This window comes from Artibeus jamaicensis, unplaced genomic scaffold (assembly GCF_021234435.1).
Source record: "Artibeus jamaicensis isolate MK-2021 breed Jamaican fruit bat unplaced genomic scaffold, CSHL_Jam_final scaffold_1031, whole genome shotgun sequence".
Taxonomy (NCBI): Eukaryota; Metazoa; Chordata; class Mammalia; order Chiroptera; family Phyllostomidae; genus Artibeus; species Artibeus jamaicensis.
The window spans coordinates 3,433,762-3,447,085 of NW_026522026.1; the positions used below are offsets into that span (position 1 = coordinate 3,433,762).

Here is a 13,324-nt window from a genome sequence, read left to right on the forward strand (position 1 = left end):
TAATCCACATGTCAATGTACTATAGCCATGGGTTGGGAGACTAAATATTGTTAAGCTGACAGTTATATTCAGATAAATTTGTAGATGAATCAAAATACCAGCATACTTTTTTTTAGTAGAAGTTGACAAATTGCAAAATTTACATTTGGGAATGTAAAGTACCTAGAATGGTCAAAATAACTTTGAAAATGAGTGATGTAGTTTGAAGATTAATACTGCTTGATTTTAAGACTTATTATAAAGCTACACAAATCAAAACTGTGTGGCATTGGAACCAATATGAAAAAAGAGATCATTGGAAGAAACTGAAAGCCCAGAAATATAACCACAACTATATCAACATCTGAGTTTTGACAAAGGTAGAAAGATAAATTAGTATAGAAATGGTATGCTTTCAACACATTAGGTACTGGAACAACTGAATTTTATCTGGATATGAAAGGAGAACTTGGTAAGGTAGACTTCATCAAAACATAAAACTTACACTCTTTAAAAAAGAATATGTGAAAAGAATGAAAAGATAGGACAGACTAGAAGAAATTTGCCAAGTATCTATCTGATAACATGTATATACAGAATATACAAAGAGCTCTCAAAAATCAATACAAGAAAATAAAAACCACCCAGTTAAGCAAAACCCAACTTCTGATGGATTAACATGGGTCCTCTTGTCCTTACAACAAGAAAAAGCTGAGCCAATCACAAATCAGTATTTTTCCTGAGGCATCGGAGAGCTGATGTCACAGGACAAACCACCATTCCAAAATCTGGAGGGGGAGAGTCAAATCCAGAGTCATCAGCAAGATCCACTAACCTGAAAGAGGAATTGCAGGAGCCATAGACAGATGGGAACAATTACATGGTAATTTTGATGAATTCCTGGAAAACAAGTAAATGCAATAAAACTCCATGAAAAGGAAGACACAGAAATGATAAGCACAGGATTTGGGATAAAGTTTACAACAGTTTGGAGCAGGAAAGGGATGGGTTAATGGGTGAGTCACATGGTTAAATATAGATTATTGTCAAAGCTGTAACTTTTGTTCGGGATGGTAGATTTGCATATACCTATCTTATGAAAAATAACTATAATTGGATTGCGCTTGGATCAGTATTGAAATTGTGTCACAAAGCATACATTATGACTCAACCATTTTATGCTTTTTAAGTTTATTCAGAGAAAAAAGCCAGATTTTGAAGATATTTTCTTTCAAATCCTCTCAGATGAGATTTGAATATTTACATGGAAACAACACCAGTCCTATAGTACCACCCATCCAGTTAAAAAAATTCTAATAGGTAACATTTTTATCAAAAAATTTATGAGCAAAAAAAAAAAACAAAGTGAAAACTGATTCTTCTGTATGTGGAATATGTTGACCACACGATGGCAACATTAAGAAAGCAGTGATTAAAAAAACAAAGGTAATGGCTTTTACTGGAAGCTGAGTAAATAAATCACTGAGATGTAATTTACACGGCTCTGGGCTTGGCATGTCTGTGGAGCCATTACGTCTCTCTCCCCGAATACCCAGGTGGAATCCTTCCCAAGAGCTTTTTAGTCACTCAGATCTGTATAATCACATCTTACTGACTACTCGCTACCTCAAACAGGTTATATCATGTAATTTAGGATGATTTACTTCTCAAAGTACTTTTAAAATCTGCAATTCTTGAACAACAAAAGTCGTTGTTCAAGAATTCTTTTTTTTTCTTTTCTTTTCTTTTTTCATCTTTTTACTTTCATTTTACCATGATAACCTCATCTATTTTTTTAGTGTATTCAACTTGGGTGAAGAATTTATAAAAATCAAAAGGCTCTTTTAAACACCTGGGTATTTCTTTGTAGAAAGTCTTTTGGGAGATATATTTATATGATAGCTTTGTGACCCTCTTCATTCATTTATCAAATTCAACAAATATTTACTTAGAATTCAATCTCTATATAATTCTGTGTTAGACACTAGAGGAAAGTGGTAATTAGTTAACAATTTGAGACTAGCTGTCCTTAAAAGCATTCAAGCAAGATCCCCAAACACAGTGTTTCTTCTTTTCCCTTGTGTGTGAAATCTCAGTAGAACAGACATGCTCACTTATCCGAGTGTTTTCCTCTATAGAACACACACTGCTTCGAGGGCCGTAACATTCATTTGATGGAAGTCATTTTGCATAATGCCTACGAGACTGGGGACTTAACAAACCAAGGTGTTTTCAGTACAACTTCCAGGCAATTTTTGGATCTCCATGGACTTTTAGATCACTCAGGAGACACATGCAGGGCAGAGGTAGTAACCTTTGCGTGATGTGTAGGTTCCAATTCCATTAATTATTTTTTTATAGCCTGTGAAGTAAGCCGTCCTGGAATGTTGTTGCAGTTTTTATGGCTATGGGAGAAAGAGGCTAAGGAATGATGGAGACACAGATCCACCCCCTTCTGGCCTGGAGAACACTTCCAACTCATCCTCCAAGCTCTAATGTGTTCTCGATTTGGGGTGGAGAGGCACAGTGAGCTTATAGTGACTTCCCATTTCGTTTTCATCTCCTCACTCCTTGATGATGAAACAAATCTTGAATGATATTGGGCAAGTGGTAAGCAGCTGGTAAATATTTTCTGTCTTGAAACCTTAATGTAGAACCCATAGGGTGTAACTTAAAAATTATTTATTTACTTGAGAAGAGTATGCACAGCTTCTAAAAGTATCTCTCATTTACTCCTAAGAATAATTAACTGATTAAGAGGCCATAGCTAAATAATTTGATTAGGCCAACATTTATTTTATTAGAACGTATGCTCCACAAGGTAAGGATTTTGTCTGTCTGGTTCACTTATACATTCTAAACACTTGGAGCTGTACTGGCGCATGGTAGACACTCACTAAATATTTGAATGGACACATGAGTGAATTTTCAAAGGCCTTTTATTTATGTTTATTAGGATAAAGCTTTGCTTGAAATTTCTGATTTTTCAAGTCTTGAAAATAAGTAATAAATGAAAAACAAACATGAATTGTTTACATTAAATTTATATCAGGGGATGTAAAAGTGCCAGATAGCTAGTCATAGACATGAAAAGATGTTGAAAAAAATAAAGGTTTTAATGAAAGCCATCTTTGGTTTTTTTATTATATTTTTAAAAGATAGAAGTTGGGGGGGGCGATGGGAGGGAGGTGGGGAGCCCTGGGGGGTGGGCTGGGATGGGAGTAAAATACAGAAAACTGTACTTGAACAGTAATTAAATTAATTAAAAACTATATATTAAAAAAAGATAGAAGTCAAAGGATATAGAAAGATCAGATATCTTTTCCTTGTGGCAGCCTGTTCTAATTGTCCTCAGTTGTCCACTTCCTTGTCTCAGTTTCTTTATTTATAGATTAGGGTAAATAGTAGCCATTTATTTAATAAATGTGTACATTTGGTGGGAATACATCAGTGGAAAAAAAGTTTAAAATATCTTCCTTTGTGGAATAGCAGAAGTGAGAGACAATAGAAAATAAACATGGTAAGTACTTATATTTATTAGAAGTTGATATGCAATGGGAAAACGGAAAAAGTAGAGCATGGTAAAGAGGATCAAGATACTGGGGGACAGAACTCTGGCTGGTGTAGCTCAGTGGATTGAGCGCGGACCTGTGAACCAAAGGGTCACGGTTTGATTCCCAGTCAGGGCACATGCCTGGGTTGCAGGCCAGTTCCCAGCAGGGGACTCATGAGAGGCAACCATACATTGATATTTCTCTCCCTCTCTCCTTCTCTTCCCCTCTAAAGATAAATAAATAAAATCTTTAAAGAAAAGATATTGGAAAAATTGTGAATCAAAATAAAATACATTTTTAAAGATTAAAAAAAGATATTGGAGGACAGGTATTTTTGCTTTCCCCTCAATATTTTATTATGACAAATTCGAATACACAGAAAAGTTAAAAGAATGGTACAGGGAACAACCACGTGCCCTGAATCTAGGTTCTATAATTGTTAACACGTTTCTATATTTGCTTTGTCACAAATTTCCATTTATTCATCTATCAATTCATTCTATTTTTGAAGCACTTAATGGTGAAAACACTTAATGTACCTCTAAAACTTCAATGCACATATTATTTACAGTATGTATATTTTCATATGAAATTTACAAGCATTGAAATGCACACATCTTAAATGTACCCATCCATACATTTTCAAAAATACAAATGCCAATGTAACTAAAATTCTTTAAAAATGTAGAAGATTTTTATCTTATCAATTAAGAAAATTTTCTTATTTTCAAGATTGCTTTGGACATTCTAAGTCCTTTGCATTGACACATAAATTTTAGAATCAGTTTGTCCGCTTCTACCAAAAGACCTCATAGAATTATGACAGAGATTACACCGAATCTACTGCAACCCAGGCATGTGCCCTGACTGGGAATCGATCCATTTGGAAGAGTTAACATCCAGCAGTATTTTGTCATTTTCTTTACAGAGTTTATCTTCAAAAATTTTTAATTTACTCCTAAGTGTTTTATGATTTGAACTCTGTTATAAATAAATTTTTTAATTTAATTTTCTAGCATTTTCTGCTTGTATGCAAAATACAATTGATTTCTTTGTGTATTGACTTTTTACTGGGATCTTGCTAAATTTGTTTTATTAGTTCTTTTGTTTTGTAAATCTTTAGGATATGTGCGTAAACAATCATAGCATCTGTGACTAGAGGGTTCTATTTCTTCCTTTCTGAACTTTAGGCATCTTTTTCTTCTCCTTATACCAACTAAGTAAGGCTTCCAATAAAACATTGAACACAAGTGGTGGGAATGGCCACCCTTACTTACTTCCAATCTTGAGAGAAAGGTTCAGTATTTCATTATTAGATACAATGTTAGCTGTATGTTTTTTATATTTAGGACTTTAAGCTTTGCTTTACTCTTGGTGAGCCACAGCTACAGGCTGGTTAGTTCTCTTAGCCTTAGAGGGGCTTCCCATAGTGTGTTGTTCAGCAATCAGTCAGAGGCTTAGGAAATTTATCCCTCTTGCCCTTTGCTTTCCCTTTCAGTAAAAATTAGAGAGGGAGAGGGAAGGAAAAAGAGAGAAAAAGAAACAGCCTCTCACATGCCCCTAATGGGGCCCTGGCCCGCAACCTAAGTATGTGCCCTGACTGGGAATCCAACAGATGACCCTTTGGTTCGCAGGCCGGCACTCAGTCCACTGAGCCACAGCAGCCAGGGCTGTTATTTGATTCTTGATGAAAGTAAGACTGCAAATTTCTATCCAGATTCCAGTTGTCTTGGGTCTGGAGTAGCCTCCAAAAATCTTTCTACTTCTAGTGACTTTCCAGTGTTTTCAAATAGTTGTTTTTTAATATAATTTTCTAATATTTACAGGTTTTTGTGAGTTGCTTATTTTTCTTTGGAGTCCAGTGTAAATAACTTCAACATTATCAGAAATGGAACATACATTTTAAATAACGTGGTCAGAATTGTCCTTATAAGGAATGTGGAATTTAAGCAAAAATTTGAAATAGGAGAGGGATTTAGCCAGTGATGGTTTCTTTCTTTCTTTTCTTCCTTCCTTCCTTCCTTCCTTCCTTCCTTCCTTCCTTCCTTCCTTCCTTCCTTCCTTCCTTCCTTCCTTCCTTCCTTCTTTCTTTCTTTCTTCCTTTCTTCCTTTCTTTCTTTCTTGTTTTTGAAAAGGCTCCAGGCAGGCAGAAAAGAGACAGCCAAGGTGGGAAGAGACTGATATGGTTGGGGAACAGTAAGAAGAGCAAGGTTTCGGGATGAGTGATGTGATCAGACATGCAGTTCACAAATATAACACCTGCTATTTTGTGAGTGGACTGTATGGATGCAAGTGTCAGAGCAGGGAAATAATTAGGAGGCTGTTTCGAGAATTCACCAGAGAGAACAAAGCCAAACAGAGAAGTAGCAATGGACAGCAGTGAGAGTGGTGACGTGCTAGATGTGCTGTGAATGAGGAGCTAACAGATTCTCCAACGTACTGGATGCTGGATAGGAAAGAAAGTAAGGTGTTCAGAAGGACTCCGGGTTTTTTTTTTTTGGCAAATTATACAAAAGGATGGAATTGCCATCAACTGAGATGGAGAAGGCTATGGGTGAATCAGTTTAATAAGAGAAGTTTGTGCCCTAAATGCTCACACTCATGAGTGAGAGATGTAATTAAATCACTAATGTGATCAACTAACTGAACTAATGCGCTAAGAACTTTTTATAGCAGTTCTATGGGAGAGCAGAGGAAAAAAAGTATTGTTTGAATCTGTGATGAGCAAACAGGTAGCGACAGATCAGTGTGTTGAAGAATAAGTTGGGTGTGAATGAACAAGGAGAAAGAAACAAGTATTGAAAAATAATCCTGGGCAACAGCACAGAAATGTAAGAATTAATGCTAAGAGCTTGGGGATGGGACATGGTTTGGTGTGACTGGAGTCAAAACTGTGTGATGAGGTTAACTGGAAAAGGATGGAGCACTTGAAGAGAGTAAACAATGAGAAAAAGATATAATCAAGCCAAAGGATATACACTGTACTGTGCTAATGAACTTGTACTTATCCCACAGGCATTGGGAGGTGCGACGAGGTATTTTAATGCAAATTACTGTAAAAATCCTTGGGTGGAAAATAGACCAGCAATGTGTATCGATCCTTTTTTTTCTGTGCCTTGTCCAAAGGCAATTAAACGTACTATAAATAAATTACAGTTCTATACTGCGGTCCCTCGGGACATTCCCCGAGCTGTCCTATTACAGTGTTTTAATTCGATGACTTTTTTCTCTGGCATGACTTAATGACTTCTCATGATCTTAAATAGAAGGGGACAAGACACACAAAGTGAATAATGCCAGTTTTCCCATTCATTTGAGTGGGATATTAAGTGGTTAACTGTTTGCCAATGCATGATGAATCGAAAAGGTTTTACAACCACTGAGGGGAAAAAACTGGTGCTATTGAGTCTCATGGTTATTCCTTCTCTCCAAGACATGGGCCCCAGGAGTGGGATATCTAGGACTTTCAGTAGCAGTCAGTCAAAAGCATGAAAGGAATTTATTTCTCTTACTCATATGGCAAAAGGTAGAATTGGTTATAAATGTTTGATACATGCATTTAGACACATATTAGTGAATCTAGTAATAGTGTTATATTTGAAGGCCTGGAAAAAAAACAGTACATTGCATTCCTTGGGATATGTAGACACTTGATAATTTAGAATTATCAAATGTCTGGAATAGAAGGGATGGGGGTCTAGTTTTAAATGTTAAGCAGCATTTAAGATGCTTAATATTTATGGTTTCTATGTAATACGTAAGGAAAAACTGGTTTTAGGGCAAAATGATGTGTATTTGAATTCCAGCTCCTCCTCCTAGCAGTGGTTTGTTGTGGACTGTCTCAAATTCTTTGAGCTTCATCTTGGTCCCCAGTAACTGTGAAGATACATGAACACTGTAGAGCACCGTGGAAATGTAAGATATACTGTTTCCCACTACTGCTGTATGCTACACATTGCATAGTAAAAGGTACATCTCTCCAGGCAAAAACTGTGAGATTTAACTCACTGTTGAATTAACATAGAACATAAAAACGACGTATGAATTGGTTTCATTGATTTTACTATGTAAACATTTTTAAACTACTGAAATAGGTTCTTTTTCCTTTTAGATTAAATAACCAGTACATGAACAAGCAGTTTTCATGCACCTCCCACCTTTTGTATGTCCACCCATTTGTCTTTAAACAATTATCATATAATTAGCATAAGGTAAAAGTGTTCTAAATGGTGATCGGAGTCAAAGGTGAAGGAGTCCATCACAGGACTGGTCTGTAGTCACCAGTCTCTAGTGCTTCCCTCCTGAGTTTCAGGTGCAATACATTTCCTCTTTATTCTCTCAGCTGTTGTGTGAGATAGATTATTTGTTACAACTTATTGCTGTTTTTAGTGAATGAAACAGTACAGACCAGTGGATGGCAAACTTCAGTATAAGAAGATGGCTCTCAAACTCTAGAAATGAGCCTTTGTAGAATTCTTTCAGTTAATGGTTAGTCCATACATACATTAGCCAATTTTGAACTTAGAGATGAACGAATTTAAGCCTTAGAGCAATAATAGAGATTTCAAATATATGTTTAAAAAAACTACAAAGCTTTTGATTTCATTTTTAAAAATACCCATGACATGAACCTTCTTCTGTGTGAGTGGTAAGTGTTGAAAAACTGAATCATCAACATTATTACCATACTCATAATCATCACCATCCAGATTGAAAAAAGAACATCTTTTTGGTCCTCAGATAGTAAAATGAACATGTAACTTTTGAAATTTTTTGCTAGAACCCATATAATTACCTTTTAACTTCAGAGAAAATAAATGGAGTTCTTACCCTTTTAGAAAGTTATAGAATGAATAAAATTATTGAAAGTGAAAAACTGTTGATTGGGCAGATATTCCAAACACCCAATTTCTATTTGACTATGATGCAGATGCCTGCTTTTGTATATGTAAAGGACTTGGTAGTCCAATAATGACAAATTAGATCTCTCTAAAGGAAGAGGCAGTAGCGTCCCTTGTACACCACCAAGGGTCCAAGGTGCGAGGCATCGGTCCTTGAAAACAACTCAAACTTGGTCTTTGGTAATGTTCTTAAATATTATATCTGAGTGGCATTTATTGTGTAATGGACAAAGAAATTTTATGTAACAAACACACCTTTAGTTTAATATTTTATGTATGTGGGTTAATTGTCGGCTCAAAGGTAAGCTAAGCCACTTTTCATAGAGTAGCAAAAGCCTATTTTATACTTCTATTCTTACTACTTTTCAAAATGAGACCATTGGCGTCTCATATCTGATTTGATTAGTTCATTACTCAAGTTACACTCTTTTTCTTTCAGATAGGAAACCGTAATGCTGTTTTGGATTTCAATGTGCTAGTGCTTCGGGGAAATGACGTGTGTGTATGTCTGTGTGTGCTCAATCTTTGCTTCTTTGTTATGTCTTCTGGGATGAATCGAGGCGCTAATGATGTTATGACTATTTTTAACATGAACAAAACCCTATTCATCTAATGCTAGAAATATTTAATAAAAGCCCATTTGTGAAAGTGTATATGGTAAAAACATAGATTTAAATTTGCGAACTTACTAGAACAAAGACTTTTCACCTGAGCGTTCCCAGATCTCACTGGTACTGTTTTATTTGGCAGACATGTTCCTTTCATCAGCCAGCCACTGCTGGCCCTGTATTTGCCTATTCTCACTCAGCAGTTAAATGCGCTGAGTGAGAATAGGTCACTTGTCTTACTATTTTGGGGTGAAGGAAAAAAACAGAATGAGAATTTTGCACCTTTACTGAAGTGGATTCATAAGTGATCTGGTTGTAGGTCCTCACATTTCAGTTTCGAGGCTGCCAAGTAAAAAACAATTGTAAAATTAGACCAATTTTATTTACTTTTCAGACCATGTGGATGAGCGAACAGTATGCAACGGGATTGCCCCCGAAAAGGACGTAGATGGATTTCATATTATCAATATTGGAAGACTGTGCCTTGACCAGCATTCTCTCATACCTGCCACTGCCAGTGCTGTCTGGGAAATTATCAAGAGGACAGGTGGGTAACTTGTGGTCTGTGGGACATGAGCGCTCTGTACCAAACCACGCATTTTGTACATTGCCTCGATGGAATGCCTTTCACTCAGTCCTATTGAGTGAAAGAAAATGATAAGCCATAAAACTTTAACCTATGGGAAAATGTAAAGTTGTGTAAGTCAAAAAATAATCCCAAATAAAATACACTGGGGGTAATTGCGTTTGCATCTTACAGGGAGTGAATTTTCTAGTAATAGGTTTGCTTCCTTACTTTTAAGATAAAAACAGTGTATTTTAATGTGCATTTTCTAAAGTGTATTGTATTTTTCCTACCTTTAAAAACAGAATGTGCTGAACATATTTGAATCATCTCTAATGACCTAAGTTTTTAATACAAAAATTTACCTTTGAATTATGCTCTAAAAACCCATGTAAATCTCACAGGTGTATAGAGACATTTGCCTCTACATTAACTGACCCCATATTGCCTTTTGATTGCCTTCTATATTGATTATTCTCCTGCTTCTGCCGCTGTCACTGCCATGTGTGACAGCCTCTTCTCCTTTCTAACCTGCTTTTTCCAATGGAAAGAGAACATTTCTAAGAGGAAGCAGATTCTAGAATTATACCCTTAGAATCTTAGTAGTCGGGCGGCGGGGGGGCAACTCTATCATTTTCTTTTTACGTATGAAGAAACTATGCCTAAAAGAGGTAAAGTGTATTAAATCTGCTGCTTTGTATTTTACATCTTTTTAAGTCCCTAAGTTTAATGCTTGTCTCCTACAGAGTAAAGTGCATGAACTTTGTGAAGAATACATTTTTCCTACTTCATTTTGTTCCAGTTGTGCTCAAAGTGTGATCGCCAGTTAAACTTGGCAATGTTGTACTTTGCTTACTTTGTAATTAGCAGTTAGTGTGTTTTAAGCCTTTGTAGCTCTAACTCTTCATACTCTTCTAACTCTCAATACTTAAAAGTAATTTAATGGAAAGAAGGGGAAGGGACTAGACAAAGACCATGTATGAGTGATCCATGGACATGGACCACAGTGTGGGAAGTGAAGGTAGGATGGGTGAGGAGGGCAAAGGGGAGAAATTGGGACAACCGTACTAGAATAACAATAAAAAATGATTTAAAAACAATTTAATGGCAACTTGAAAATATTTGTGAGTTTTTTCCATGAGGACATAATCATAGAGGAAGTGACAAATCCAAGAGGTATTAAAAGAATATTTATAAATAATGAATATGGACACATTATAGACAAGCCACACAATAATCCAAATTTAATTAGAAGTTTTTAAAGAGTGTTTCAGCTGCTGTTCAAATGCTTATTTGCTTCCTGCTGTTGATTATTTAAATCGAACTTTGTTTTAAGGAATCGAAACATTTGGAAAAAATGTGGTTGTGGCCGGAAGATCCAAGAACGTAGGGATGCCCATTGCCATGCTTCTACACACGGATGGGGAACACGAACGGCCGGGAGGTAGGCGGGGCTCTGGGGACGCTGCACACCTGGACGGTTTTCTTCTTACAATCATCAAGTCTCAATGTGTGAAATTGTGACTTTGTATTTGTAGGTTTATGCAAATGAAGGTTTCCTTTATTCCTCATCTTGAACGTGAATAAAGGAAGTACTAGAAATATGTAGCTACTTCGTTCCTGTGTTTTATTTTGGTTATATATACTTTCTCTCAATCATTAATAATATAGACATTAAGAAAAGTGGGCCGCTAGTAGATATTCCCATAAAATCACATGACAGATACCTGCACACTCACACACACATGCAGCACAACATCATTGCACAGATATATAGATATCTTATCATTAACCTTGGCGAATTTTAGCTTCCTGACTTCAAATTTTCAAATACCTGTTTTAATCTGGGTTGACATATGCATATGAAGTGATTTTTAAGCTAAAAAGCTCTATGAAAAAGTAAGCCCAACGATCACACCCTTTTTATCTAAAAGGGTGAATGATGGCACTGGAAACCTGATTTTCCTCCCTGGGCCTAAGGATTTCAACACTGCCACACGTGAAAATGTGTGTGTGGGTCATAGTGAGTTAGAGCCTGGTAGTGACTGCAGGGAACTTTAAAAAGCCTCCGTTTTGAAGCACTTCATGGAAGGCCAGAGCTGGTGGTGAGAACACAGTTTTCATAATAACCATTTACAAAGTTACATTTCTAGTTTTACTCTTCCCTTCTGACTTCATCTATTAGGGCTTGTCCATCTTCCCTAAGGTATAATAAAATATTGATTCATATTTGCCTTTATGTAATAGGGTATATCTTAAGCAAGGTAAAACAACCAGGAGTTTACTTAGGTATACTTTTTTTGTTGGGAAATCCTGGCCGAGAACCAATAAACAGTTTTTTTTCATTTTCAATGTTTCATTTTGTCTCATCAATAACGTAACAATGACACAGCTGCACAACTGTATAATACTTTCCTATAAACTGTCTTTACTTAGTTCTCAATAATTCTGGCATAAGTGTATTACTTGCATCTAGGAGCTAAAGGAAATGAGCTTTAGAGACTTCAGGTGACGTACCAAGGCCATGCAAGGAAGTAGTAACTCAAGTCATGTAGTCAGCTGTACACGTCCCCTGCGCATGATATTACTATCTCCTTCACTGAATCATTGTGAAGAGTAAATAACATATGAATGGAAAGTGCTAATTATTGTGCCTGACATAGTCAGTTAAGGAAGCTCTTGTCCACACGTGCACTGTGGCTGTCACTGTTATTTTCATTATTATGCTCAAGTTAATAATCTGTGGCCACACGACTCATGAACTTTAGAGTAACATCCAAGGTTAACTATGTATTTTTCACCTTTGTTTATTTTTTTCTGCTGGGTTTTTTGTTGGCTTTATTTTGGATCAAATCCAGTCTTTGTTGTCATAATTTGCAAAAATGTAGAATTTATAAAGTCTGTAAAATATTTAATGAGAAATACGACATCATGATAGTCCACACTTCACAGGGTACTTTTTCTTGTAGATGTCAATAAATTATAAGCTAACTGCTTGATAAATTTTAATCTTGAATTATTTGTCTTATATAAGTCCAAGAAAATTAACTTAGGCTTTGTTAATACAATTTTAAATTAGACATTTCTACGTCATAAAGCATGTGAACTTTATAAATACATTTTACTTTGTGTTATAAAATATTCTCATTTGAATGTATGTTAAACATTGAATCCAAAGTGGAATTAGTTATATATTACTGATAACTTAGAGCCAGGTAGTTAAATTTACATTTATATGGCAGCACCTAGGTGCTATCATAATTACAGAATCTAAAAGGTGACAAATTATGTTAAAATGATGATTAACAGTTTGTAAGGTGGGTGGTATTTAATCTCATGCATATTTAAGAGGAGTGTGCTGGCCTATATTATGAATATAATGAATTGTTGAGAGCTGTTTACTGAAGATTTGGAGTCTGTGGGGAAGTTACTATGTCAAATGCCCATGTCTGTGTAGTTATTGTATGTAAATCACCTGTGTGCATTGTTAACCAATTGAAATAATGAAGGAGGATTAGCTTGGCCAATTCATATCTATAGAACCTTTCTGATGACACTCACAATGTTGAGCATTCAGCTCACGGTGCATTTCTTTGTTAGTAGAGACTCAGAACTCTAATGATTCATTTGTTTTAAAATCAAAGATAACTGTACTAGATAAAATGGGCATACTGTCATTTAGCTTAAGTAATATGTGGCTACTCATGGCTAGTTGTT

The 13,324-nt window shown here is 35.8% G+C and overlaps 1 protein-coding gene across 2 annotated transcripts in view; it reads left to right on the plus strand.

The window, feature by feature from the left end:
* MTHFD2L (methylenetetrahydrofolate dehydrogenase (NADP+ dependent) 2 like) overlaps positions 1-13,324 on the plus strand; it is a 98,445-nt gene that overhangs the window by 20,506 nt on the left and 64,615 nt on the right. For both annotated transcript variants that reach the window (XM_053655705.1, XM_053655704.1), the window contains exons 4-5: positions 9,437-9,589; positions 10,944-11,051. In XM_053655705.1, coding sequence (XP_053511680.1) covers positions 9,437-9,589; positions 10,944-11,051 — 261 coding nt within the window. The remainder of the gene's footprint in view (positions 1-9,436; positions 9,590-10,943; positions 11,052-13,324) is intronic.